We start from the raw sequence: 25,981 nt of genomic DNA on the forward strand, positions 1-25,981 counted from the left end.
TCGTCCTTTCCAGGTCCCAGTATCTGATGACATGCTAGCAGATATGACTGAATGTCTGAAGGTCATAGATTCCAACTTGTTCTCAGTGATATTCCTTTCCCAAAACCTGCCTACATTATGAATTAATTCACCAGTTACAAACACATTTACATTAAAATATAGAAAAATGTGAAGTTAAATAGCTCCAAACAATTGTATAAAGAATGGTTCACTACACATAGCTCATGTGTAGCTTGTAACTCATAAATAGGTTAAAGTACAGTTCTATGATCAACTATTTACTTGTATTTGCTTTAAAATTTTCTGTTTCATTTTAAGGGTTATTCCTTGACCATCTTCATGGGCCATTGCAGTTAATGGAAATAAAATGTATACAACAAAAATACACAAAGTCCACATCTGTATTATCACAGATTCATAGAATCATAGAATCATTTAGGTTGGAAAAGACCTTTAAGATCACTGAGTCCAACCATCAACCATGCCCCCTAAACCATGTCCTGAAGTGCCTTGTCTACGTGCTTCTTGAATACCTCCAGGGATGGTGACTTCCCTGGGCAGCCTGTTCCAATACCTGACAACCCTTTCAGTAAAGAATTTTTCCTAATATCCAACCTAAATCTCCCTTGCTGCAACTTGAGGCCATTTCCTCTCATCCTATCTCCAGCCACCTGACAGAAGAGACCAGCACCCACCTCACTACAACCTCCTTTCAGGTAGTTGTAGAGAGCGATAAGGTCTCCCCTCAGCCTCCTTTTCTCCAGGCTAAACAGCCCCAGTTCCCTCAGCCACTCCTCATAAGACTTGTGCTCCAGGCCCCTCACCAACTTGGTTGCCCTCCTCTGAACACGCTCCAGCACCTCAATGTCTTTCTTGTAGTGAGGGGCCCAAAACTGAACACAGGACTCCAGGCGTGGCCTCACCAGTGCCGAGTACAGGGGAACAATCACCTCCCTGCTCCTGCTGGCCACACTATTTCTGATGCAGGCCAGGATGCCGTTGGCCTTCTTGGCCACCTGGGCACACTGCTGGCTCATATTCAGCCGGCTGTCAACCAGCACCCCCAGGTCTTTTTCTGCCAGGCAGCTTTCCAGCCACTCTTCCCCAAGCCTGTAGTGCTGCATGGGGTTGTTGTGACCAAATGCAGGACGTGGCACTTAGCCTTGATGAACCTCATACAATTGGCCTTGGCCCATCAATCCAGCCTGTCCAGATCTCTCTGTAAGAGCCTTTCTACCCTTGAGCAGATCAACATTCCTGTCTAACTTGGTGTCACCTGCAAACTTACTGAGGATGCATTCAATCCCCTTGTCCAGATCATTGATAAAGATATTAAACAGAACAGGGCCCAATACTGAGCCCTGGGGAACACCACTTGTGACCTGCTGCCAACTGGATTTAACTCCATTCACCACAACCCCCTGGGCTCGTCCAGCCAGCCAGTCTTTTACCAAGCGAAGAGTACACTTGTCTAAGCCATAAGCTGCCAAATAGTTTTAACATGGTATTTTTAGTTTGGCTAATTAATTTTTTTTCTAAGTAGATACCCCTAACAGAGGTGGCTGTGCTTTGTGCCTCAAATATGTGGATCTGAATACATCCGAATGTAGCATCAACAGATAAGAATATGGAATGCTATAAAAACTCAGAAAAGAGAGAATGTAAGAGGTTACCGAACAGAGCTACGGATGTCTTTTGTCACATTTTAGATCCCTGAAGCTAGCTATGTTGCCTTATATGAAAAAGCTCTTGTAAATCTACACACAGAGAGGGAACAGGCACTACTTTCCTAGTTCAGATTATGTCCTGCAGCTGAGCTTGGCAATAAAGGATTGCAATGAGTTCATCTGCTCTGTAATTGTTTTTCAGTACTTCTACTGTGTCAAAATTACAGGACTAATCTGAACCTATATCTTTGATTTACCATGCCTATGTTAGCAGAGAATGAACATATCGGAGTTCTCCATCCATCTCCCTTCTTCTACCTAATTTCTATTCCAGGAACTCTAAATCAGATCCATTATAATACAGGAATTCCCACTGGTCCCACTGTAAGCTATTCTCTGGTTCCTTAGTATCATTCACAAATCTCAGTGGGACAAATGGAGGAAGAGCATTTGCTTCTTGTGGATTTTTTGGTTTGTGACAAAATACACAGTACACTATGAGGAACTGTTAATGACGTAAACAGTAATCACATTTTGTGAAAGACTCAATTTTTTAAAATAATATTTAATGCTTAGAGATTGAATTGTTGTCCCTCTTATTATCTAGCTTTCGTGTTAAGTTTTATTTGATAAGAGTAGTTTTGGGATGTGGAGATATTAATGCACTTACTCCTGACATGAAATACTAAACTTCACATCTGTGGTTTTAACATATTCAGTCTTCTGCTCTATTCTCTCCATAGGTGTCATATGTCAAAGCGATTGACATCTGGATGGCTGTGTGTCTGCTCTTTGTATTTTCTGCACTTTTGGAGTACGCAGCTGTAAACTTTGTTTCAAGGCAGCATAAAGAACTTCTGCGATTCCGCCGCAAGAGGAAGAAGAACAAGGTAAAAATAACAGTATTCTCAACTTTGAAAGAGAGTCTAAGATTGATTTATGCCAGGATATATGGTTAATTTGGTAAACATACTGCAGCTTAAAGCGGCAATATAAATAAAATGGCAGCAGAGAATAAAATTCACTATAGGGAGAGGGTCACTACAAGGACTACGCACTGCATAAATCCAACTTGAATTCTCGGAAGAAGGATTAAGAGGGATTTAAATGAGGCATGGGCCATGTGGGAGCCATCTGCACAAGCATGAATTTCACTCTGTTAGAAGAGTTACATTATACTTCAGTGGATGAATGTTACTGATACTTGCAGCAGTTTGTCTACTACGTTGAGATTCAACAAATAATGTTTCCTAATTTCATTCTAGTATTCAGTTCAAAGCCTTAACAGCTGTTTCATGTAAATTTTTTTTAATACAAAAAATATTTATTCAATTAACATTATTTACTTTAAAAGGCTGAGAAGTTGGGTTTTTTCCTTCTGTCATGTTAATTTAGTGTAAATTGATCATACAACTAGTAAGAAACTTTGATATAGCAATGGTTATTAATATTTATTTTATAGTTGAAGCTATCTAGACTACCAGTAAAATAAGTCACTACCAATGTGCAAAGTCAAACAGCAAAAGCTACAGGTTTGAATTCCAAAGTCCAGTTAAATCAAGCAATAAGCAAAATTTCTTACAACAATATGTAACTCCTAACTCTGATTTTTCAAAGAGTAAATATTTGTCCAACCTACTCATTAAATGAGTGCTCACCACTGATGTCATGCAGAGCCTTTCCACTGGGTATGTGGCTTTCAGTCACTATCTAGAATATTACTGTGGATGAAAGTCTGACCACAGCAACATGACTCAGTTCAGCCATCTTTTGTTCCTGAAGACTTACCTCTATTTACTGCTTACATCACAAGAAGACATTTTACAGGTTATTTCCCTTTTACTTAGAAGATATTGAATATCTTTAATGCTGTAAAGCCTACCTAAGCAGTCTCTGCTAGCAAGACTCCATGTTAATAGGCAGGATGAACAGTCAAATGAAAGCGACATTTTCATACATTTACCTGTTCCTGTGTGTCAAGTCCTAGACTTCTTCAGGTGCAGAGAGAAACTCATGTACTGCAGCCTAGAGGATGATTCAGGCTGCATGTACCTGCTTTCAACATTTGTCCCCATGAAAAATGTGCTTTTTTTTCTTTTTGCTGACAGCAGCAGAAAAAAACGCTTTCTGAGACACACAGGAGGAAAGCAGAATTTTTGTGACAGGGTATTTGTTTTTGAAATATGGCAGCTCTCTGAAAGCTGCTTAAAGGTTTGGAATGGGGGGAATGGGACGGGCAGAGACGGATTACCGGACGGGGAGAAGGTGAACCACGACAAATGCATCATGCGTCAAACAGCTGTGGTGACTGAGATATTATATGATTATACTTTAGTCCATTCTTTTTTTTTCACCATGTATTATAGTGTCTTCTGGATCTCAGGCAAATTTACCATATTCAACTTTAGTGGTATCTTTTCACTTCCTTAAATAGATACCAATTATTAAAACAACAGGGTTAGAAACTGGCAGGTATTATTACCTTCCTTCCTCAGAATCAAACCAAATATCTTTCCAGCCCCCTTTTAGCAAGACTTCAGGCTCACCAAAGACACTTTTTCAGCAATCACAATCAATCAAATTTTAGCTTAGACGTATGTGAGGAAGGATATACAAAGCACTTCTAAGAGACCACTTAACAAAACAGTATGCATGTGAATAGTCTTATTGACGTAAGTGTTTTGCTGGATGAGTGCTTGACATCATGCTATTTTTGAATTCACATGTAAAAGTCCTTATTCTAATTTTACACTTCATTAGACAGTCTTCTAGCTTCAGGTAGGTTGCCTGCTAGGTTCTCATAAAATTAGAGAATTAGACTTAGATTCTGAAGGGTCTGTAGTAACATATTAAGTATTCCCCTTAGATTCTGAAAGATGAAAACATCCATTTCACTGCTTTTCTTCATAACATACCCAGGTGAGGATATTAACTATATTTGGGGGTATACGGCTTTCCCTTCCTCCCTATATCTGTATGTTTAATCATGAGACAGGTTTCTCAGCCTAAACTTACCAAAAAAATCCTTTGTTCCCATGCAAGGTTATGATTTTGAGAAATAGACATTTTTCTGAAAAGATTAACTGAATGTTTCTTGACTGACTCCAATTCTATGTAGAGCTAGAGCTCCTGTCCAGACTTATCCTTTGAGAATACACCTTCTCAAGCTCTAGAGAGAGCTCAGCTAATTGCTTCTCTTTTTCTCTTAAACCATTCCTTGACCAACAAGTGTACTAGAATTTGAAATGTTACAGCATGGAGATTTTATCTCTTAAAAAAAAATTGGATCGCATCCTAAACTCTCTGGTATACAAATAATAAATGACGTCTTATAGATTAAAGAAAACAGTTAATAACTAGCCTTCCTTACCACAAATGTTATTTATTCACCACAATTTCTAACATGAAATGCAGGCACTAGGATCATAAGCCAAATTAACGTGTGTTTCCTTCCTCTTTTGTCTTTTTCAAAGTCAGTTACTATAGCTCATGATTATAAAGTTTTCTATGTGTTTTTTATCCCTTTGGACTAGGTCAAATAGCACTGGCGCTCCAAAATTACCTTGTATTGACTTTTAAAACTACCATGTATAAGGAGATGTTCTTCTGACCACAAATTCAAAAGAGAAGAAAAGAAGTTGGGTTAAAAGTCTGTGTTTAAAATAAACTTCAGGAGCTTGCTTGAACATTAAATTCTCTTTCTTTTCAAAGCGAAAACTGCTATTCTAGTCAGTATTTATGTTCAAATAGATTAGAGTAATAGAGCAGTTAGGATAACTTATTAAACTTTTTTTCATCCTACATGCTTACCATCTTTGGGACATTTTACTAGGATTAGGTTAATTCCAACCGATGAATACAGAATTTTTTGGCACTGGCAATTTATCTGTAAGGGTACAGCAAAATCTGCAGTGATTCGTCAGTGTTGCAAAAATCAAAATAGATGGGTTTGGAAATATTTCATTTCAGATATATGTTGACAGAGGAGAACGTGTATGAATAATATCTAATTGCAATAGGGTAGGTGAAGAATTTCAAAGGTCTATTTTCTTTGTAAATAGAAAGACATGCTTGTTGCAAGAAATATTTAGTTTTACCAAGTAACCCTAGCAATGGTCAGATGATTGAATTTCAGTGCTGGAATACCCTTGGGAGGTCAATGAATCCATTTTCCTGACCTAAGTCAGTGTCAGTTATAGCTAATTCATCACAGTCATAAAAATTCCACAAGATCCCCTGCAATCTATTCCAATGGTTTAGAAAGTTTTTTTTACTCATGCCTTTTTGGTCTCTCACAGCTTGTCTAGAAGGGGCACAGAGAACAGACTAGTGCTTTCCTTTATGTAGCCATTTGCACATTTCCGTTCAGTCGTCTTTAAATATTCCCAGTTGGTATAGTCTTCTTTTTTTGCTCATCCTCATTCCCCTTCCCTGGAAATTCTCCTAATAAGTCCATATATTTCCTCAAAATTGTGCTTGCAACATGATGCCTAACCAGTAACAGTGAGAGCAGCTGAATGGATCATGTCATGCAAGTTATACACTTCTTTATCCAAGCCAGTTTGCCATTTGTCTTTTTAACAGCATGGTATTGACCCATATCAAGACTGTGACCTTCCATAACTCCCAGATCTTTTTCCAGAACTGCTGCAGAGCCATTCACTTTCCATCTTATGTTTGTGAAGCTGATTATTCCTGGCTAAATGTAGTACCTTGTATTTGTACCTACTGACTCTCCTTCTCTATTTTTCAAATTCTTTGTCCAAGTCATTGAATTAAATTTTAACTCTAAACATATCATCAAACAAATTTGCAGGTTTTCCCAGATTGGAGTCTTTTGTAAATTTAACCAAAACTATGGGTTATTCCTTCTCAATGCTGATTAAAAACACAGTAGAACTGAAATCTCGCTCTTAAAAACCATATGATGGAACTTGGATAAAACCCATGCAGTAAACAAGTGTAGCAAACTAAATAGGAACTGCTGAGTTTTATGGAAATTTTTTTAAAATGTAATTATGTACAGGGCTGTGTAAAGACATTTTGGCGTCCAAAGTTCATCTATCCTTGCCATTTTCCTTATGCTTTTTCTACCTACAGTCACTGCCTCTTTCTTACACCACCTAGTACATTTGCAGCCTCCCTTTCCAAACAGTAACAGCAGCATCAAAGGCAATACTTAGGTGTAACTGCACCCTCTGGCTACTGGTTTTATGGTTCTAAGTATGGACATCACTAAATGATTCAAATAACTGAAAGACAAATTTCTTTTCAGAGGGCCAATCCAATTTGCACGGAATTAACAAATATTTTGAAGTGTCCAGGATTGTGTTTTAAATACATTTATAAATAAAAACGGTTATTGCAATGTAATATGCAGCCTACTCATTGCTGTTTTCCAATAGGCATCACAATAGGTATAGATTTTTCAAAAAAGGGTCTCGTTTCTTTATGATTACACAAATGGCATAATGAATTCTGAGAACAGGGGAATTTTGATTCCCAATTTGAGACTTCATTTGGTAGTCAGTATATGATCCATAGTGCTTTGTCCCTGTCAGAGAAAGAAATCTGGCCAATGAACACAACCATTTCACAAATATTATATTACTAATGTGATGGAAACATTCCTTCAGAATTAATGAATATTAATTACTCATTTACAGTTAGACTCCTTTCAGTCTTGAAAGACAACAGGAAAATAATAGCAGAATTAGAAGTCATACAGAGATACTGAAATATATCTATGACCAGTGCTTTTTCTTAGTTGCATTCACACTGCAGAGCAAAAAATATTAACTGTGTATATATATTGAATAACACTTTGATTTTAGATTAGCTTTTAATATATTTAGTTTTCAGGAATAGTCAATCTTTTAATTCTATTTTCAAAAATCTAAAGATCACCATATCTTTTGTGAGGAAAATAGACATGCAAACTAGATTGTCTTTAATGGTAATCACACCTCTTTTCTTTCGTTTTCTTTTTGGTCAACCCATCCGTTTTGATGAAAGTATTTTGAGGGAGTTCTTGATGGAAATGAAATCAGTGAATCACTGCAGCATAGCAATGGCTTGAGATGTACAGGACCTATAGACGGGACTTTGCCTCAAATCTACAGTACAAATTTAAGGGTAAATTGTGAAGAAGATGTCCCATTTGTCATAATGTGATATCCAATCATTAACAGAGGCCCTGTCTTTTTGTCTGGAATAACATCTTCCCATGTGAACTCCATATACCTTCATTGCTACCTGTATGTGATGACGTGAAATGTTAATAAAGGTACCTGTCTTGTTAGTTCCATAATCCATTTTGATCTGTTTAAATCTGGATTAAAACATAGTATTAAAATTTTACTTTCTGCAGCTTCAAAGGAACAGTGACATTAGTTCAAGGAGAAATCAGTTGCTAACAGATCAGCATTTAAAACCAAGTTGGTTTTTGTGCAAAACAATTCAACAACACTTTTCTTCTCAAAAATGAACAGTAAAAAATATAGTGTTCAATTATCAAAGCATAAGCTTCAAATAAGTCTTCAAGCTGTTACCACAACCTACAGTCAAAAGACTGTAGAGATATTTTCAACCCTTATGAGTATTACTCCTCAAGAGAAATGTATTATTAAATATATGGACAGAAAACAGTATAGTCACAGGGCCAGAGAAACTGACAGCTCTATAATACTTTATAGCTATGTATTTTGTAGAACAATGCTGATACAAAAAAAAACTAATTGAAATAATTTCCCTCAGGCCTCCAGAGAATTCTAACTTTCTAAACAGAAATTATTATCTAAATTTATTTCCTGTCTTTAATTACAGTAGTTTTAATACAGATGATAAAATATTTATATGTAATTGTATGCAGAATAACTTTCAAATTGTTATTTCCAAAGCCGTATGTGTGAAAAGCTCATTCATATCGAACTTTTTTTAAAGTTCATTCATAATAAGATTTTAAAAGCTTTATCAAAAATCAATAAGAAATCATCATTTTCTTTTCTTTAGTGATGATCCACTAAACAAATGCACAAAAGACAAAAACAAAAGCTTCCTTATTACATTTTAAAAAAAAATTTCAACCAAAATGCAGGACTTTTTGAGGAAGATTCACTGTTCCAATTCTCAACTGGGACATACAGTGTACTTCCATTAGATGATTTCAGCTGCTGTGGACTCGGACACGTGCATCATGAGAAATATTTCTAGTCAAAATAAGGACTGTAGCTAAGTCAGTTGATAAAACAAATGGGGTGACACGTTTTATAAAAATGCATTCAAAAAAGCACTCAAAAGTTAATATCAATAACACAAGAACTGCATCTTTCCTGCTGTGCAAGAGCACCCGCAGATATGAACTTGAGGCCAAATTAATGATTTTTCTGCATTATGAACCTGCTAGAAAATTTGCAGAACCGCATTTTGGATATTCCAGCTGGTATCCCAGAAAAAAAAGTGTGATGGTACCTGGCGTGCTACAGTGTTCCAGAAGGTGCCCTTTCCTGCATATCCATTAGTCCTAGCACTTTGGTCTGACTTAGCAGGTTCCAGCCATTCTGCTTGCCCTCATGGAGACACCATGCAACAGAAATGCCAGACTCCTAGAAGGACTTTCACATCACTTCCTCAACAACAGGGAGCATTTCCACACAGCCTGCTCGCAGACTAAATTAGGGATGTCTGCAAGCAAAAAAAAAAATCAGAGACCTGACCTTTAAAGCCATTCTAGGGGATGGCTCAGTTCAGGTAAACATCGAACAGAGACGGTAAAGTCTTAGTATACTGTGCCTCATCCCAAAATCATAACCAGCTGAAAGCTGCTACTCAGAAGAATTATTTGATTATTTTTTTGAGCTTGTGCAATCATAAATATTACTTTCTGGAGAAGCATGAAAAGATTTAAACCCTGAATTGTACGTATAAAAGTGTTTAAATGGCAAGTTTAGTGTAAGTTCTCACAGTCCATGTATTTGTAACTTCTGTTAACTGGAATACTACACTACAACTCCTCTGGAATACAACCACTATAAAGATGTTATTTCCCATTCTTTTTCTGACAGAAGAGGAACACTACTATAGTAATTAGATCTTTGTTTTATCACGTCATCAGATAATGATCCTATCATTTTGTATTTCCGTTATTCATTTCCATATTGAAGTCAGTCAGTGATTTTTCGTCCTCCTTTTCTTTCATGTTAATTTTTCCTTATTTTTTGTTTTTATAGGAGAATTCTAATACAGATTTGAAGTAGAGTAGTTTCAGTGAACTATATTAGTCTGTAAGTTTATTCAATTTACATATACGAAAAAGTGTTGCAGTTGGGTGATAACTACAGCTGTTGAGTGATAACTACAGCTCTGCCAGATGCTCATGCTGATTGCCAACTAATTCACTTCAAATTTAGTAATTGATCTGCATTCTTTTGTAGATAACCTATTCAACTAATATTGATAACAAATATGATTGGAATTTTTTTAAACAAAGTAATTAACAATGATTCTTCTAGCAAGTACTACTTAACCAAAACTTTAAATACTTTTAAATTAATTCCCTATTCCAAAAAAATTTTTTAGATTTTCCAAATGTGACAGGCATTTTCAAGATGCAAAATTTGGAAGTCTGGATTTAAACTGTGTTCATTGAGAAATTACATGTCTATAAAGTAAGAGGTTTAAATAAAACAAAAATATTTCAGAATTACTGAACTAAAACACTGATTATTTGATTTGCTTTGGTAAATAAATTTTTTTACCCTTTTATTTTAATTTAAGCTAGGAAGAGCTTCAAAACATCAAAAATTCTCTTATAAAAGGAAAATTGATTGCTGCTCAATTCTTTTTTTAATACTTACGGAAAATATTTTCCAAAATACTTATTTAAGAAATAACATATACATAATGCTTTGTCATACTTCATAAAAGTCTAGAATCCTAAAGCAGCTAGACTAAATTAGACATGAAAAATAGAAAATCCTGAATTTAAAATCAGTATTAAAAAAATTGTAAATGCTATCTAAATCACATGGCTATCCTTGAGTAGCATATATAGTGAAGGAATACACTAGAATATATTTCAGAACCAAATCTGGCCCTTGCTTCACAGTCTACGTATCATTTATTTGCCTGCATTTTTACCTCCTTTATTACTTGAGAATACCTATAGCCAGGTAAAGAGAAGTGCAAAATGTGTCTCCAGACAGAAGCCACATTCTTGAAACACATGCTATGAAAATACGTATATCTTCAGACCTTCTACTTCTGTTTCTGTGCCACAGGATTAAAAACCATTTTCTCTTATACCACCCTGAATTCAGAATGTCTTTGCCAGTTTACCTCTGAATTGACAGAAGAATGAGTCAGAATTAAAATCTGGCCTTTAGCTTTCATTCACTTTTATATTAAACTAAGACATTTTACATACTATTCTCTTTATCTGATGTATTCACAGGGAACAGCAGAAATAAGGCATACAGATAAGATTAACTAAATATGCAATGACCAAATAGAGTTCTCACTAATATAACTAACATGAACATCATTAGTGCTTGTATGATGAGTATCTCCAGGGGCCAGGATCCCATTCTGTTAAGCAACGTACAGAGTTAATGGCTATTGTCTAAAAGACCAGTGTGAAGTTTGCCCAGTTGAAGACTGTGGATATTTACTGTAAATGGGGAAAATTAAACCAAATCAGAAGTTGTGTGCCTCATTACCACTAGTCTACTAAGCTTTCTTTTGTCTCTAAATAGATTACAGAATCTATAAACAAATAGGAAAACTCTGTGCTTGTTAAAGCTGCTGCAATATTTTTGACAGGCACTGATAGGGCTGAAATTTCAACCAGCTAAGATAAACTCTGGATTCAAGAAGTCACTGAGGTAATGGTGCAATACTTGCTATTTAGCAGCTGGAAGATTTCTGTAAATAAAAAAAAATTCTTGCTTTTTTTCTTTTTTTTCTTTTTTTTTTTTCTTTTTTTCAACAGGATGATGATGTAAGGGAAAGTCAGTTTAGCTTTACAGCATATGGAATGGGCCCATGCCTGCAAGCAAAAGATGGAGTGACACAAAAGGGGCCAAATAATCCTGTTCAAGCTGCACCAAAAAGTCCTGATGAGATGAGAAAGGTATTCATTGACCGGGCCAAGAAGATAGACACAATATCCAGAGCTTGTTTCCCATTAGCCTTTCTGATTTTCAATATTTTTTACTGGGTAATTTACAAAATCATCAGGCATGAGGACATTCACCAATAACAAGAGTAAGGCTTGTAGTACATACAGATCTGGCTGCCATGTTCAACAGGAGGCTTTTTGTTAAAAATGCACATTGGAGGAGTGATTGGGAGAGTTAAAACCATTGCGGGGGCGGGGGGGGGGAAGATCCTGCATGGCCTGCAATGCCCAGTCACAGCGGAATGGACTGAATGACACCCAGAGAAGATACATCTGCTATTGCAAACTTTCAGTGTCAAACTAAATAATAACAACTTTTTCATTTGTAAATCACTCTCTACTGAAGCTTTACTGCCAAGTATTTATACATACTGTTACATAGTGGTATAATTGTACAGTATTCTTTGATGTTCTTCGACTTTTTTAATTCTGGTGCATTTTTAATTTAAAAAAAGTATCCAAAATACCCTAGGTAAATCCCACAGTATTACAGAATAGATTAGTATTTTTAACTTTTATTTTAATTTTACAAGATAATGACAAATTACTGAATTGAGATTACAGTTTTAAGGATTTTTTCTTGTCTGAAGGACAGTACCTGTGGTTTTGCAATGAGCACGTCTGACACATTTAAGTTATATAATTTATTCAATGTACTTCGTGTTACTGTTCTCCTGGAAGCTGTATGTTGAAATAATCTCAGACAGCACAGGGTATCTACAGCCTAATAGTCTGCATATCACATGGGAAATATATTAAAATTTGTGAAGTATTGATCCTGCAAAGTATATTTTTTTTCTTTTAATTACCTACACTTCAATAATCAAAACTTATAATATTTTTTAATCCTTTTTATATTTTTGAAGGGTTTTTTTTTTCTCAACTGATAAAACTCATACAGCTTGTGAGATAGACAAACTACATCAAAATTTTGCAATGCTTTGTTTTGATTCAATGCAAAGAGATCTTGGACCAAAACTAAAAGCAAATAGTCAACTGATTCACTGAAATATTTCGAGGATAAGTACAGCGGTGTTTATGCACATTTATCTCCTACATGTTACATAAATACAGGAAGTTAAATTTACGAGTATATCAAGTTTTCTGACTCATTCTTTGAAGTATATTGATATGACTTAGACACTGGTTAGGAAGCACTTCACAGCCTTAGAAAAACATGCAGCTCTTCTAAAACATGAAAAAGGATCTGGATGGTCTTTTACATTTATTGTACTTCACATTAATAAATAGGAGAACAACTATTAAAACTCTTAGAGATGTATTTCCCCTGTTTAGGATTAAATAAATTATACTAGTTGCTTCTTTGAATTGTAACACAATAGATCACATCTCTGGCCTAGCTTGTAGGCAAGAGTGTTTACTTTTGCCAATCCTGTCTCTTGAAAAACAAAAACATGCTAAGATATGGAACTCTGACATTTAGATTTACTAGATATTTTAAGTCCAGTAGCTGAGGCTGTTTCTCATTGCAAAATATTTTTGGTCTTAACTTGTTTTAAATTTTTGGTTTGTTGTTGCTCAGAATGTGTATACAAAAGCAAAATCAGCTGGAGGCAAACATCTGGTGCACTGCCAAAGGCACGGTGCTTATGAAGCAGCAGAAGAAATGTAACTCTGCACTGAGGATCATAGCATAGCACCCTTGGGTTTGGTTGAGTCTGTTGTCATTTTCCTCCAAGGATTAGTTAGAGAGATTCTGAAATAGTAGCTCTCAGATTTGGTTCATCTGTGTCAGAAAGAAGCTGTATAATCCTTTATTTTAAAACAGTATTATTTTTTCAGAGTTTTGCTTCATGTATGATCTGAAATGAATTCAATTCACTTTAAAAAATCATTGTTTGCTGAGGTTATGTCTTGGTTTTGTTGATTTCTTTATGTACATGTTCCAAAAAAATCCTATTCACTTATGAGGGCGCTCACCTGTGTGAGGCAGTATCATGAACTAATGGCTGACATTTCAGTTGGATTATATTCATCTCTTTCAAAGTTATCATTAGCTGTATCGTATAAAAAGGGATGTTAGCTTGCTTCTGTTATCAGTAAAGTCAATAGTATTTTGTTTAAGGACTGTTTGAAGTACTGGATCCATAAGCAAGAGGCAATCATAAAAAATTACATTATCTTTCTGGCTCATCTCTCTTCCTTCCTTCTAAAATAGCTTTCTTGCATTCAGTAAAGAATTCTTAATTGAATGGGTAAGTGCATAAAAAAATGATGACTAGATCAGAATAACTCCTAGTTATTCTAGTTTATAACACTTGAGTACCTGGTTCATATTGCCTCTTTCGCAATCATTCAATAGTCTGTTGCTCTTACACATGTAGTACTACCTTGTTTTGAAAACATTAACAAATCTGAGTCATGCAGAGTTAAACAAATTTAGCCCTAATTTCTTTCTTCACTCTGAGGCAGAAAAGGTCTATGCTCTCAAATAAAGAAATCAGACAAGAAATCTGATAAAAGAGAGATTAGATTACAACACTGGAAAATGTAACAGGGACTTAGAAGGAATGTAAATTGTTAAGCAAAAAAGACAAGTTCCTTCATTCATATGTGAACCTATTACCTCAGTGAGGGGGAAGAACCCTTGTGCCACATTTCGCTTTGACTAGAGGTATGCTAATCTAAGGAAAAATTACAGCATATAGCATATATAAAATAAAAAGCATAGATCTACATGCTAATTCTTTTCTGATCTCCCTAATGGATTGTTACCTATATGTTCTATTTAAAATAAGTGAGATCTATAGATTTAATGACTGGACCTGGTGTCTAGTGTTGCCTCTCAGGATGCATCTCTTCAGCCATGCATTATGGTGAGAGAGAAAAGGGTCTCAGACCTGGCCGATGGAAAGTATATCCCTTTCTCTATGTAGTTACATTGCTCTTTCATAGGCCGTTACATTGGGAAGTTGAGCATACTCTACTTTTATACAGAAAATTTACATATAATGCTCAGTCTTCTAACAGAGCATACCAAAAATGAAGAGAATTAAATATGTTTAAAACATCATTATGAAAACTCTACAGTCTTGCTGGAACATTTTTTATTTAGCAATCCATTAATAACAGAAGTATTTCAAACAGAGGGGAAAAGTAAAAAATGGTTCAGTGATGATGGTTTCAAATGAACATAACATTTGGCATGTCATTCTGCTGCCCTCAGGTAAGTAAAGATTTTCTATTTTGATGTAATGGAACCAAGATCTCTCCTGAACTGATGGGTTTCTGTGTTTTTACTAGAACCATAATATAACATTTGCCAAGGTAACAGAAGCCTCTGCAGTCCACTAAATAATGTGTTTTTCAAAAGAAAGCAGAATGTAAAATTAAAATTTCATTTAGATTATTCCTGAATGACTTAGTGTAAAGTCACACAGTAAAAAAAGAGAGAAATGTCATTTGAGCTGATAAGAAATTTCAAGGCACAAATGTCTGCTATTCACCTCTGACTGGGGAAAATGTCCAAAAATACTAGCAGGCATGCCAGCCCTCTGTACAAAACTAGAATCAACAGCTACTGTCATCAGCTAAGATTAGTGTGGGAGATGAATCTTTTGTAACTGTATAATGAAGTAGCAGGCAATAACATGAAGAAGATGCAAGAACTGAAATGTACTCTGCAGTATTTATCAGACTGTGCTATTTATGCTACAGTCCTGTGGAAGAGGCAGTGGAGAGGCAGAGAAACAATCATCAAGGAAATAAGTTTGAGGCAGATGCTACTTAGCAGGACTTCTCCTTGTCGTGGTTTAACCCCAGCCAGCAACTAAGCACCACGCAGCCACTCACTCGCTCCCATCCCCCACCCAGTGGGATGGAGGAGAAAATTGGGAAAAGAAGTAAAACGCATGGGTTGAGATAAGAATGGTTTAATAGAACAGAAAAGAAGAAACTAATGATGATAATGATAACACTAATAAAGTGACAGCAGTAATAATAAAAGGATTGGAATATACAAATCATGCGCAATGCAATTGCTCACCACCCACCGATCGACACCCAGTTGGTCCCCAAGCAGCAATCCTCCCGACCCCACTCCCCCAGTTTACATACTAAATGTGGTGTGACATGATATGGAATACCCCATTGGCCACTTTGGGTTAGTTGCCCTGGCTGTGTCCTGTGCCAGCTTCTTGTGCCCCTCCAGCTTTCTCACTGCCTGGGCATCAGAAGCTGAAAACCCCTTGATTTAGTCTAAAGACTACTCAGCAACAACTGAAAACATCAGTGTTATCGATATTCTTCTCATACCTAACTCAAACATAGCACTGTACCAGCTACTAGGAAGACAATTAACTCTATCCCAGCTGAAACCAGGACACTCCTACATCTAAAAAAGACCGCATTCATTAGGCTGAAGTAGATAGCTACCTCACCTCACTGTCACAGAACCTGGGCTCTGCAGAGTACAGGTCCTTAGCAAAGCCACACAAGAAGGCTTCTTGTAAGCACAGCCCCTATGTGACAGGCTAATGCAGCTTTGCCCCAAGTCATCATTCACCATAGGTGCAGACTCTGTGCTGCTCAGGTCATGTTTTTGTGGTCTCTGTAGACCAGCCCTATACTTCAAAAATAAAATGCTGGCACTAGAAGATCATTGCAATACAGTGAAAATAGAGGGAGGAACTGCAGGATCTGGAGGAATACTATGGTAACACGGAGACCAAAGAGCTGACACAGTCACCATAAAGGGGAAAGAAGGAAGCATGAGGCATCCTTACTACTTTTCCCCCATCCCCCAGTATCCGCTCCACAGGTACACTTGTTCAGGTAGAAGCAGTAGCTGCAGAGGGAAACAATTTATGTCAACTGCTGCAAAGTATATATTCTCTTGGGACAGTAGTTTCTACCTGTGCAGAGAGACGATGACTTCCACACCATCCTCTTTCTTAATGGAAAGAGAAGGGGAGCAGGAAGGTACAGGATGAAAAGTATGGGCTGTACATAGCATACGAGGGACCACAGGGAGAGAGAAAGCCAAAAGCAGAGTCTGGAACCTCTCGTATGACTGTCTTTTCTTTCTGCACTAAAGAGAGAGATGTGGCCACACCCATGTCATCCCTCGTAAGGCCAAAAACTTCAGGACCTTGAGAGAGGATAAGAGAGGTCCCTTAGAGGTGCAGTAGATATACTGAACCGCCACAGTACCAAACTCCTGCTTAAATTCTGAATAGCAAAAGGCATTTTATTTTTAAAACAGTATTCAAATATCAACAAAATAGGCTTGCATGGTTAGAAGGCTAGCTTTTTTTCTCTATAATGTTGATAAACTAGAGGAGGCTTGAAGGAGAAAGGGAAGAAGGTATACTAGTGTTTTACTACTTAGAATTTAGCTATTTTAACACCAAAATAAAGCACATTCTACTTTCAAGGAGTTTTGACAGCAAGCACTATTATTTAAGCAGGTAAGTGGAATTCAAGAAGAACATGGGATTTAATTATTCTTTCAGCTCCATTGTATATTGTTTTTCTTTGGATTCTCTTTAAGAGTTTGTTCCAAAACCTTTTCATAGTCTGCTTTATAAAGAATCCTTTGTGATGTGTGAGAGATGATTCTGTTTACTCACTGGAAAGACTTATATTTAGGTGATTTAGTTGTGCACTATACATTTAAGGAGTAAGGTATTGCTTCCACTTTGTACTATAACTCCTTACAAAACTGTAGGTTGATAATGTAGATAAAAATAGAATATACTAAAGTGTATAAAACCTTATATTTTTAACATTAGGGAAAGATAAAAAGTCTTCCTTAACCATTAAAAAAAAGTATTATTTTTAGCAATAATTTTATATTAGATGGAAATGAATTTATTTATACAGTTCCCAGCCCAAGCTGAGATGGTTGGTTGCAAAAGATAGATGTACTTTATGTGCAGCTTATGCTCTTATTTGAGCTATCATAGGAATTAATCTAATGCAACAGAGCAGAATTTGGCCTTAAACTGTGAAACTGCTGAATGAGCTATTAATTCTTACAGTATGCCTGCGAGGTAGTAAAATAACTTTTTCCACATCTTACTGTATAATCATATGGTTATTTAGATGAGGACAATATCAGATCATCATGGCTTTTTTCCTTTTTGAGACAACTGAGAAGAAAAATATAAATCACAAACCAAACTACTTGTTAATAATAAAATGGGTATCTCATTTTGGAGTGGTTATGGAAAAGGTGCCTTCAGGCAACACGCATCACCTACAGTAGTTACTGAAATTCTATCAGTTTGGAAGGCTTGTGGAAGCAGGTTAGATTGCTAGAAGCAGTGGGTTAAATGCCAGAAAAATGTTGGCTCATCCTGTATTCTTGACATTCCTGAATATTACTGCACTTCTTCACTTTCATCTTTGTGAAATATGCAAGAAACGTTTCTTATGTTTGTATTTTAATGTATGACAGAGTGATGTTAACAGATGAAATGGACTAAAGTAGCTACTGATGTTCCATGAATGTGTAATCGTGAGCTGTATAAAAAGAAATTGTGCCATAAGCTTTTGACATAAAGGTTTAACATAATATACAGTATTTTGTGTGTTAGTGTTCGCAGCTTTTTAAAGGCTACAGCAAGATAAAAGAAAAAAGTTAATATGATAGTATATTAATAATTTGTCTGTGAGTTTTCAAAATATTCTCCTGTGAATTCTGTCTGATGGCAATTTCATCTCAAAGTACTTACTTTTTGGTAAAATTCTGTAAATGTGTTGTGCATGGATTTGATTAAATTCCTTTTTATTGTATTACAGTATCATATTGCACTTAAACTGACATTCTCTGCACACAGAAGTGTTAAAATATGTGACATTTATGGTGTCAGTCATGTAATTGTAGATATTTTATTAAAAAAATAAACTTAACTTTTTTTCAGAAACGGTGTAATTATTTTTATGATATTTTAGGCAATGGGCTTATAGTTACAGGAGGGACTATCAACACCATTAGAAAAAAGGATGAAACCCTCAGCAGCAGTTAAAGTGCATTACTATGAAATATTTCAGGAGTGAAAACTTGAGAGAAAAGGAATGGAGTGCTTTCAATTGTTATATTATTCAGATTAAGCTTCAAAATACTTTAACTGCATTAATGAAAAATACAAAGAGGTGTTTTCAAGGAGCATGCTGGAGGATGGCAGGCACTGAATTAGGAGTCTGATCTTCCAAGGCTTCCTTTACAGTGAGTGGACAGAAAGAGATCTCTTCAGAGGACAGGTGGAGGATGGGCTCCAGTTCTGAAAAAAGCTCATTCTGAAAATTCAGGAAAGTTATCTTGATAAAAGCCTGTTGAAATAAGTACAGCCACTCCAAAATAGTCCTGCTGATCTTATTATCAAAAAGGCAAAGAATTTCACTTGAAGCAAATAGCCTTATGGAAGCTTTATAGATCTGTGGGCCCTCCTAAGTACTCAATAGAAAAATCATTTCAAGAGAACTGAAGTGAAGGTAGCAAGTAAGAAGTCCTTTGAGAACAGCCTAAATTCTGCTAATCTGATTACAGCAGTGTTAATATGCTTATAAAGAGCATACAGAATGGTCATCTCAGTAACAGCTACATGCCAACGTGATACTATTTAGGTTAGAAACCTTTAGTAGTCTCAGCACAGATGCCTTGCGTTCCCTGCCCCCATATGCCAAAGAGCAACATCAGTTCATTCCTTTCAACTTGCTTTTCACGTCGATGGGATACAAATACAAGAACTTGGCCATATTTGCAAATGAAGTATTTCCATTATCTGTTGCTAATAATTCAGTTCAGTAATGTATGGCTTGGAGCTTTATGAAATGGAAATTTCTCAAAAAAACAGCCAAATGTAACAAGAGCACCTGCGGAATCTGAGCAGAAATCCTGAGCGTGCCCTCATAGAGCTTGCAGAACTGTGTGGTCAGACCCCTGTTATTTATGACAGGTATTGTTCCAGCAGGACTATACCATCTTGAGTTCCCAAGAGCAATTCAGGTATGTTCACAAGCAACAATGTCATGAAATGACTTCAGCAGCAAATGTTTTCATACTGAGCTGCACAGTTCCCAGAGCATGAAAACTGCAAAAACGCTGTACCACGTGTGCAACAAGCAATCAAACAAGAAAGTAACAGCCAGGTAATGTGACCCAAGAGTCACAGAAAAAAGAAGTAACAGATCTTAAAAAGATCAATATGTGATTATGTTGCATAAACTGTACAGCCCTTTCAACGTAGAATTCTGGAAAAACAGATATCAAATATCCTCTTTTTCATGTTTGCATATATAGCTACCTAATTATTTAAAAAATTAAATAAAGATTTAATTCCATGTGGTCCATGGAGTCGATTTTGTTTCTAGTATCCTACTTTCTATATACTAGCAGGATCTGAGAACATTTTTTTCTAAATAAGACACAGGCATGTAAATTTAAAACCCTGGACAACAATCCACCAAAGTCACAAAACTAGAATTACAGGGAAAATTTCATTTTGGAAATAAATGAAACTTTTGCAAAATTTGAATAATATACTTCCAAATCTTTAATAAACAATTATATATTTTACATATAATATTTTTTCATTGACAAAAATTAGATATTTCAACATTTACTTCACAGACTCACAAAGTCACAGAATGGTTGAGGTTGGAAGGGACCTCTGGAGGTCATCTTGTCCAAAACCCCTGCTCAAGCAGAGCCACCTAGAGCCACTTGCCTAGGATCATGTTTGTACAACTTTTGAATATCTCCAAGGATGGAAACTCCACAGCCTCTGTGGGCAGCCTGTGCCAGTGCTCAGTCACCCTCAGAGTAAAAAAAGTGTTTTCTGATATTCAGAGGGAACCTCCTGTGTTTCAGTTCGTGCCCATTGCCTCTTGTCCTGTCACTGGGCACCACTGAAAAGAGCCTGGCTCCATCTTCTTTACACCCTCCACCCAATTTCTTAGACAAATTGATGAGATCCCCCAGAACTGGCCACATACTCCAGGTGTTGTCCTACCAGTGCTGAGTAGAGGGGAAGGATCACCACCCTTGACCTGCTGGCAACACGCTTAATGCAGCCAGGGATACCATTAGTCTTCTTTGCTGCAAGGGCATTTTGCTGGCTTATGTTCAACCTGGTGCCCACAGGACTCTCAAGTCATTTTCTGCACAGCTGCTTTCCAGCTGGTTGTACCCCAGCATACACTGGTACATGGGGTTGTTGCTCCCCCAGTGCAGGACTTTGCGCTTTCCTTTACAATACTGAAAAAAAATTTCTTGTAATGTTAGACTCTATTTAAGTAATCTGCATTTAAAACCTCTGCTGAGGTAATGAGCTCACCCTGAAACCCACTTGTGTCACGTTTTAATTCCTCTTTTAACAAGCCAGATAACACACCTGACCTGCCTTGAAAACTAGCATGTTACTTTGGATATGTTTAGTTATTCTCATTAGGCAAGTTCAGTAGGAACAGAAGACACTCAAACAGTTGTTTTTAAGAGCACATGATAGTGCAGCTTGTTTGCCATTGCATGAAGTAGGAGTAAACCTCATGTAGATCTATTAGATCAGAATAAGCCTGCACATTATTAGAATTTGGCTGACCTTATTTAGAGTAGGAGGATATTGGAAATTCTTACAAATTTCAATCATACTTGTTTGCATTATATGCGAAACAGGTTTCCCTCCCCATCCATTCCTTGTTTCAATGTAGCAATAGCATCTCAGGAAAGTATAAATTATACCACAAGATGGCTCCCTCTCATATGAATTGAGGGATGTCATGGATGTCTGCATTTTGTTCAAGGAGATAAACTTTAGCAAAATGCATTTTTCCTGTAGAAACTCCATGCACGGACATTCATTATTAAAAAGGAAAATTATAAAGCATAAGCAGTATTCATGCTGAAAATCACACTCCATTTTGAAAGTGATGGAAATGCTTTGAGGCGATGGTGTCTTAGAAATAAAAATAGCTGAGACGTTAATTTATTAGGAATAAAACCCACGGGTTTATATCTAAATACACATATGAAAATGTAAAGGTTTGTGTACTTGAATATTTTATTAAATAAAAATGGCATTTTAAAACAGAAACCAATAATTTACTTTTTTTGAGTATCTGTTGATTGTCAAATACTTACTGCTACAGATACGATTTTGTCCAATAGAAAATGAATGGCTAACCAAGTCATAAAGAAGTGTTTAAAAAAATGAAGAGGAAATAAAAAATTTACACTCTGCTCTCAAATCTGCTGAAGTTAGAAGGTCTTTGGACTAGATTCCTCGTATTAAGGATGCCTTCAGAGCAAAGTTACAGGTACAGGTACAAATACATCAGTTATTAGCTATGCGCAACAGCTATTCGGCTTATTAACAACATGTATGCTGTTACGTTGTAATAAATGCAAAGAAGGAAGCACATATATCTTTCACTGAGGAACATGTAACTTCATATTATCTCATATCTAAGATGAGGTAAGCACATACACTTCAGCAATATAAACAGTGAAAATCTGTAACTCAGTCTGCCTTGTGATAGCTTGTTGTGTCACCACCCTCTCTTTCCTAGCAGACTTCACCCCTTCACACATTCACTGAACAAATATGGAAACAGCAGTAAGAGCACCCCGAATTGTGATCTGAAATGATACTAAGGGTATCATTATAGATATATACTACAGAACAGTTGCAGACTAGAATAGATACTATGGTGTACCACTAATATCCATTTACTCTTTGTCCTTAATTTCTCAAGAAAGCACAACATATATTCTCTGTCATGATTTAGATGCTAGTTAAATGGGACCACAATGAAGACTATTAATTTTTAATCTAATAGTAGTTAATAAATTAGTTAAAGAATGATACATTTAAGGTTCATAGCAGTATTTACAACTTAAAAATCAATGAGTATTGTGTTTGTTATACTGTTCTTTCACCAGGCTTTTCTGGCTCTCCTGAATGATGACTCAACTGAATTACTTTGACACAACAACCAGCTGCTTTATATTTAACTGCACTGCCCATAAAAGAAACTCAGTAAAAATAAAACAAGAAGAGCATATCTCAGTTCAACAGGAAATCTTTCAATTTCATACAAATGTGGTCAGAGTTAATACAGAAACAATTTTATACCAACACACGGGTTTGAGAAAATAAGTTAAAAAGAGTTTCAAAAGTGTCCTATCCCTTTTTCAGTAGCCTCAGATTTACTTAAGGTTTCTAAGTAGAAAAAAAAAACAAACCCAAAAATCTTTAATTTTGTTATTGCAGATATATGAGACCAAGCAACTTTGTGAATAGTTTTGAAGCAGTACCAAAGCAGCTTCTAGGTGAGGAAACAGGGAAAAGGTAATAGGTCTTTCTTCTCTCTTTCCCTTTCTCTGTCTTTTCTTCCCAATAACTTTGTATCTCACTGCAAATCTGATCCATCTTGGAGACTAGGACATTCTTGAAGGACTTTGCTCAATAGTTGCAGTGCAAGATAACATTGGTTCAAGCCCGACCTGGGCTACTGGTTGTGGCAGGAGTAGTTCAGTGTCCAGGTAAAGTCCTGATGATATAAGATGACCCCTTTCTGAGAGCTCATTGCATCTGACCTGAGTTGATTTCACCCCTGCATTAATTCTTTTATTCCTTAATGACAACTTCAGAATGCTGCTTTCATTTGAGAGGTAGTACATTCCAACACTGCGTCTGACATAGAGCTAAGTGTGTTGAACTGGTTTGTTATCCCTGCTCCCATTCTAATTATTTCTCCCCTCTGATTAGCATCAACATTTGACACAGCTGCTCCACTTGTAGAACAGTCGCATTGTCTTTCAGATTATCAAACTTCTAATACTTCATTTTTTACCTACAATTCTCACGCTTGTGTTCCCACTCTAGCTCCCCCTCTAAGTGAAAGTATGGACCCACCTTCACATGAAAATGTGTCCTCTTCCCTGAGACCCCAGGCAATCACTTGGGATAAGAGTTACAAGAAAATTCAGGTACTTAGATGCCTTTCTCACCTCTTTCCTTCCTTTACTACCTAATCCTGGAAAAAGCCCAAGCTCAGTTTTCAGAATTAGCATGTCCAAGTTACCTAAAGTCTTCTATAAGCACCTTCTTCACTACACACTTTCAAAAACTTATGTCTAAAACCTAACAGAATTTACAAAATTTATTTATTCCTTCCCTGGTTTCACCTGAGGGGTGCAGTTCCTTTGGGATGCCCAAAGGGACTACTGGACAACCTCTGTAAACACTCCGAAAATCTTATACATTGCCTTTTCCTGTCCACCCTCATAGTGTCTCCTGAACCTGTACCAGCTCTCATCCAACCATATCACATTCTCCAATATATATGAGATGGCTACAGGGTAAGTCCAAGGTACAGACAGTGTTTGCTCACCTGTGAATTTTACAAGGTTACTTAATCTTTTTAAAATTAAAGCAGAATATTTTACTTGTAGCAACCAGAGCAACATATACTGCATGCTTCTTTTGGCATGTGTAAAACCATCCAAAACAAAAATATTTTTTCCAGTGTGATAGAAAGTGTTAGTGTTGTCCATTATTTGTTCCATGTCTAGCAGTTTTCTAATTCAGGGTCAAATTTAAGCCCTAGTAAGTACACAAGTCCAACTTGCTGTGTGTTTGTTTGTCCCTGCCAGGCTGTACAGATATCAGTCACAATTTGCATATGCATCACAATTTTGCAGGTCCAGATAGAGCAGATCTATTTATGGTCACAAAAATCAAGTGTACAAATTCACTAGCTATGTTTACATATTCACCTTGAACAAAAGAAGATAAAAAGTTGTTCTGTCATTGATTTTTAGGCAAGGCTGTCTTACTACAGCATGATCTAATTTTCATTAAAACAAGTGGTAAAATACCTGCTCATCCAGTGGAAAATTATTCCGAGAAGTTGTCCTCCAAAGCTTCATTTGCAGCTTTCTTACCTCTCTTGGTGCCTTGCACATGCCTACCCAGATGTTTCAGAGCAGAGCTTTTAGCAGGAATAAAGACAAAGTGTGGGAAGCGCACCGTAAGACATCAGCCTTACTGAAGTGCTGAAAATGGTTTTCTTTATATTCCCAACAAAGCATTCATGTGGTACTTTGGGTGCCTGTGAGTGCAGAAGGATAAACTTCCAACAGAATTGTCCACCCACATAACATTTTTACAGAAGTATATGTAAAATATGTCAAAAATCCATGATTTTGTCATTTTAATTTTTAAAAAACACCAAACAGATTTTATTTTTTTATTCTTTTTTTATTTTTTTAAATAAGCACTGCCAGGAAAAGATGCTGCTAGGCTTGCTTCTAGCCCCTGTCAAAAAGTACAGAAAAGTAACATAACAAAGTAGACTGACCTTTTACCCAATATTTAACCCACCAGAGGAAGAAAGGCTAACATGTAACTACTGTGTGAAACCTGTCACAGGTTTTTGAGATGAATCTTTAACAAGATATCAGGCATTTCATTTGTGTTATTCTTACTCTCAGAAGATCAGTAATGTCTTTGACCCTGCCAATTTCATGGTATCTAACACAGCTACCTGATTACTCTGAGCTGCCTTCCTGGAAGAAAAACTTCTAATGTCACCTCTGAGTGTGAAAATCATGGAGGATATTAAAACCTTACTAATATTACAAACTATGCAACCCCATCCATCTTAACCTATATAAGTCTCCCATGAAAAAGACATATTCAGTTTTCCAAATTGTCTGGTCAATAGTTTAAGATCAGTGAGTGACAGACTTCAACCTGATGTTGCAATTTTCTGAACTTAATATCCTTGATACAGTTTTAGTGGCTGGAGTTTCTGTGAATCTGGTTTGAACAAGAATTTTCTGTCAAGCCTGCTTGGGTAGTTCTCAATAGCCCTGTTCTATGGGTCTGAAGTCAATGGAAAAATGTCTAAGGAAATTGAATCAGGCTGGCCTACCTGCTTATAAAAGGCAGTAGTTATATATCTCATTGCAGCTGGAACTTTAATTATTACTTTTCCAAAGGAAATTGAATCACCATCTTTGACATAATCATTCTAAAAAAATTTCAGTTAACTTCAGACCTTAAACAAATGTTCCCAACTCAGGGAGTGAAGCAAATTATGAGTCCTTTCCAGTGTTTAATTGTTGTGTGCCTGCAAGTTATTTACCTATATAAAAAATACACTG

General features: G+C 36.4%; 1 protein-coding gene across 3 annotated transcripts in view; it reads left to right on the forward strand.

Moving 5' to 3' along the window:
- Positions 1-18,711, forward strand: part of GLRA3 (glycine receptor alpha 3) — a 99,615-nt gene extending 80,904 nt beyond the window's left edge. The window contains exons 8-11 of one of the 3 annotated variants that reach the window (XM_049796035.1): positions 2,411-2,557; positions 7,683-7,802; positions 11,656-11,796; positions 13,388-18,711. In XM_049796035.1, the coding sequence (XP_049651992.1) occupies positions 2,411-2,557; positions 7,683-7,802; positions 11,656-11,796; positions 13,388-13,477 (498 nt within the window). In that variant the 3' untranslated portion in view covers positions 13,478-18,711. Of the gene's footprint in view, positions 1-2,410; positions 2,558-7,682; positions 7,803-11,655; positions 12,043-13,387 lie in introns of those variants that run through there. The other 2 variants (XM_049796026.1, XM_049796042.1) reach the window with 2 other exon arrangements.
- Positions 18,712-25,981: the final 7,270 nt, after the last annotated feature.

Source organism: Accipiter gentilis, chromosome 3 (assembly GCF_929443795.1).
Source record: "Accipiter gentilis chromosome 3, bAccGen1.1, whole genome shotgun sequence".
Classification (NCBI taxonomy): Eukaryota; Metazoa; Chordata; class Aves; order Accipitriformes; family Accipitridae; genus Astur; species Astur gentilis.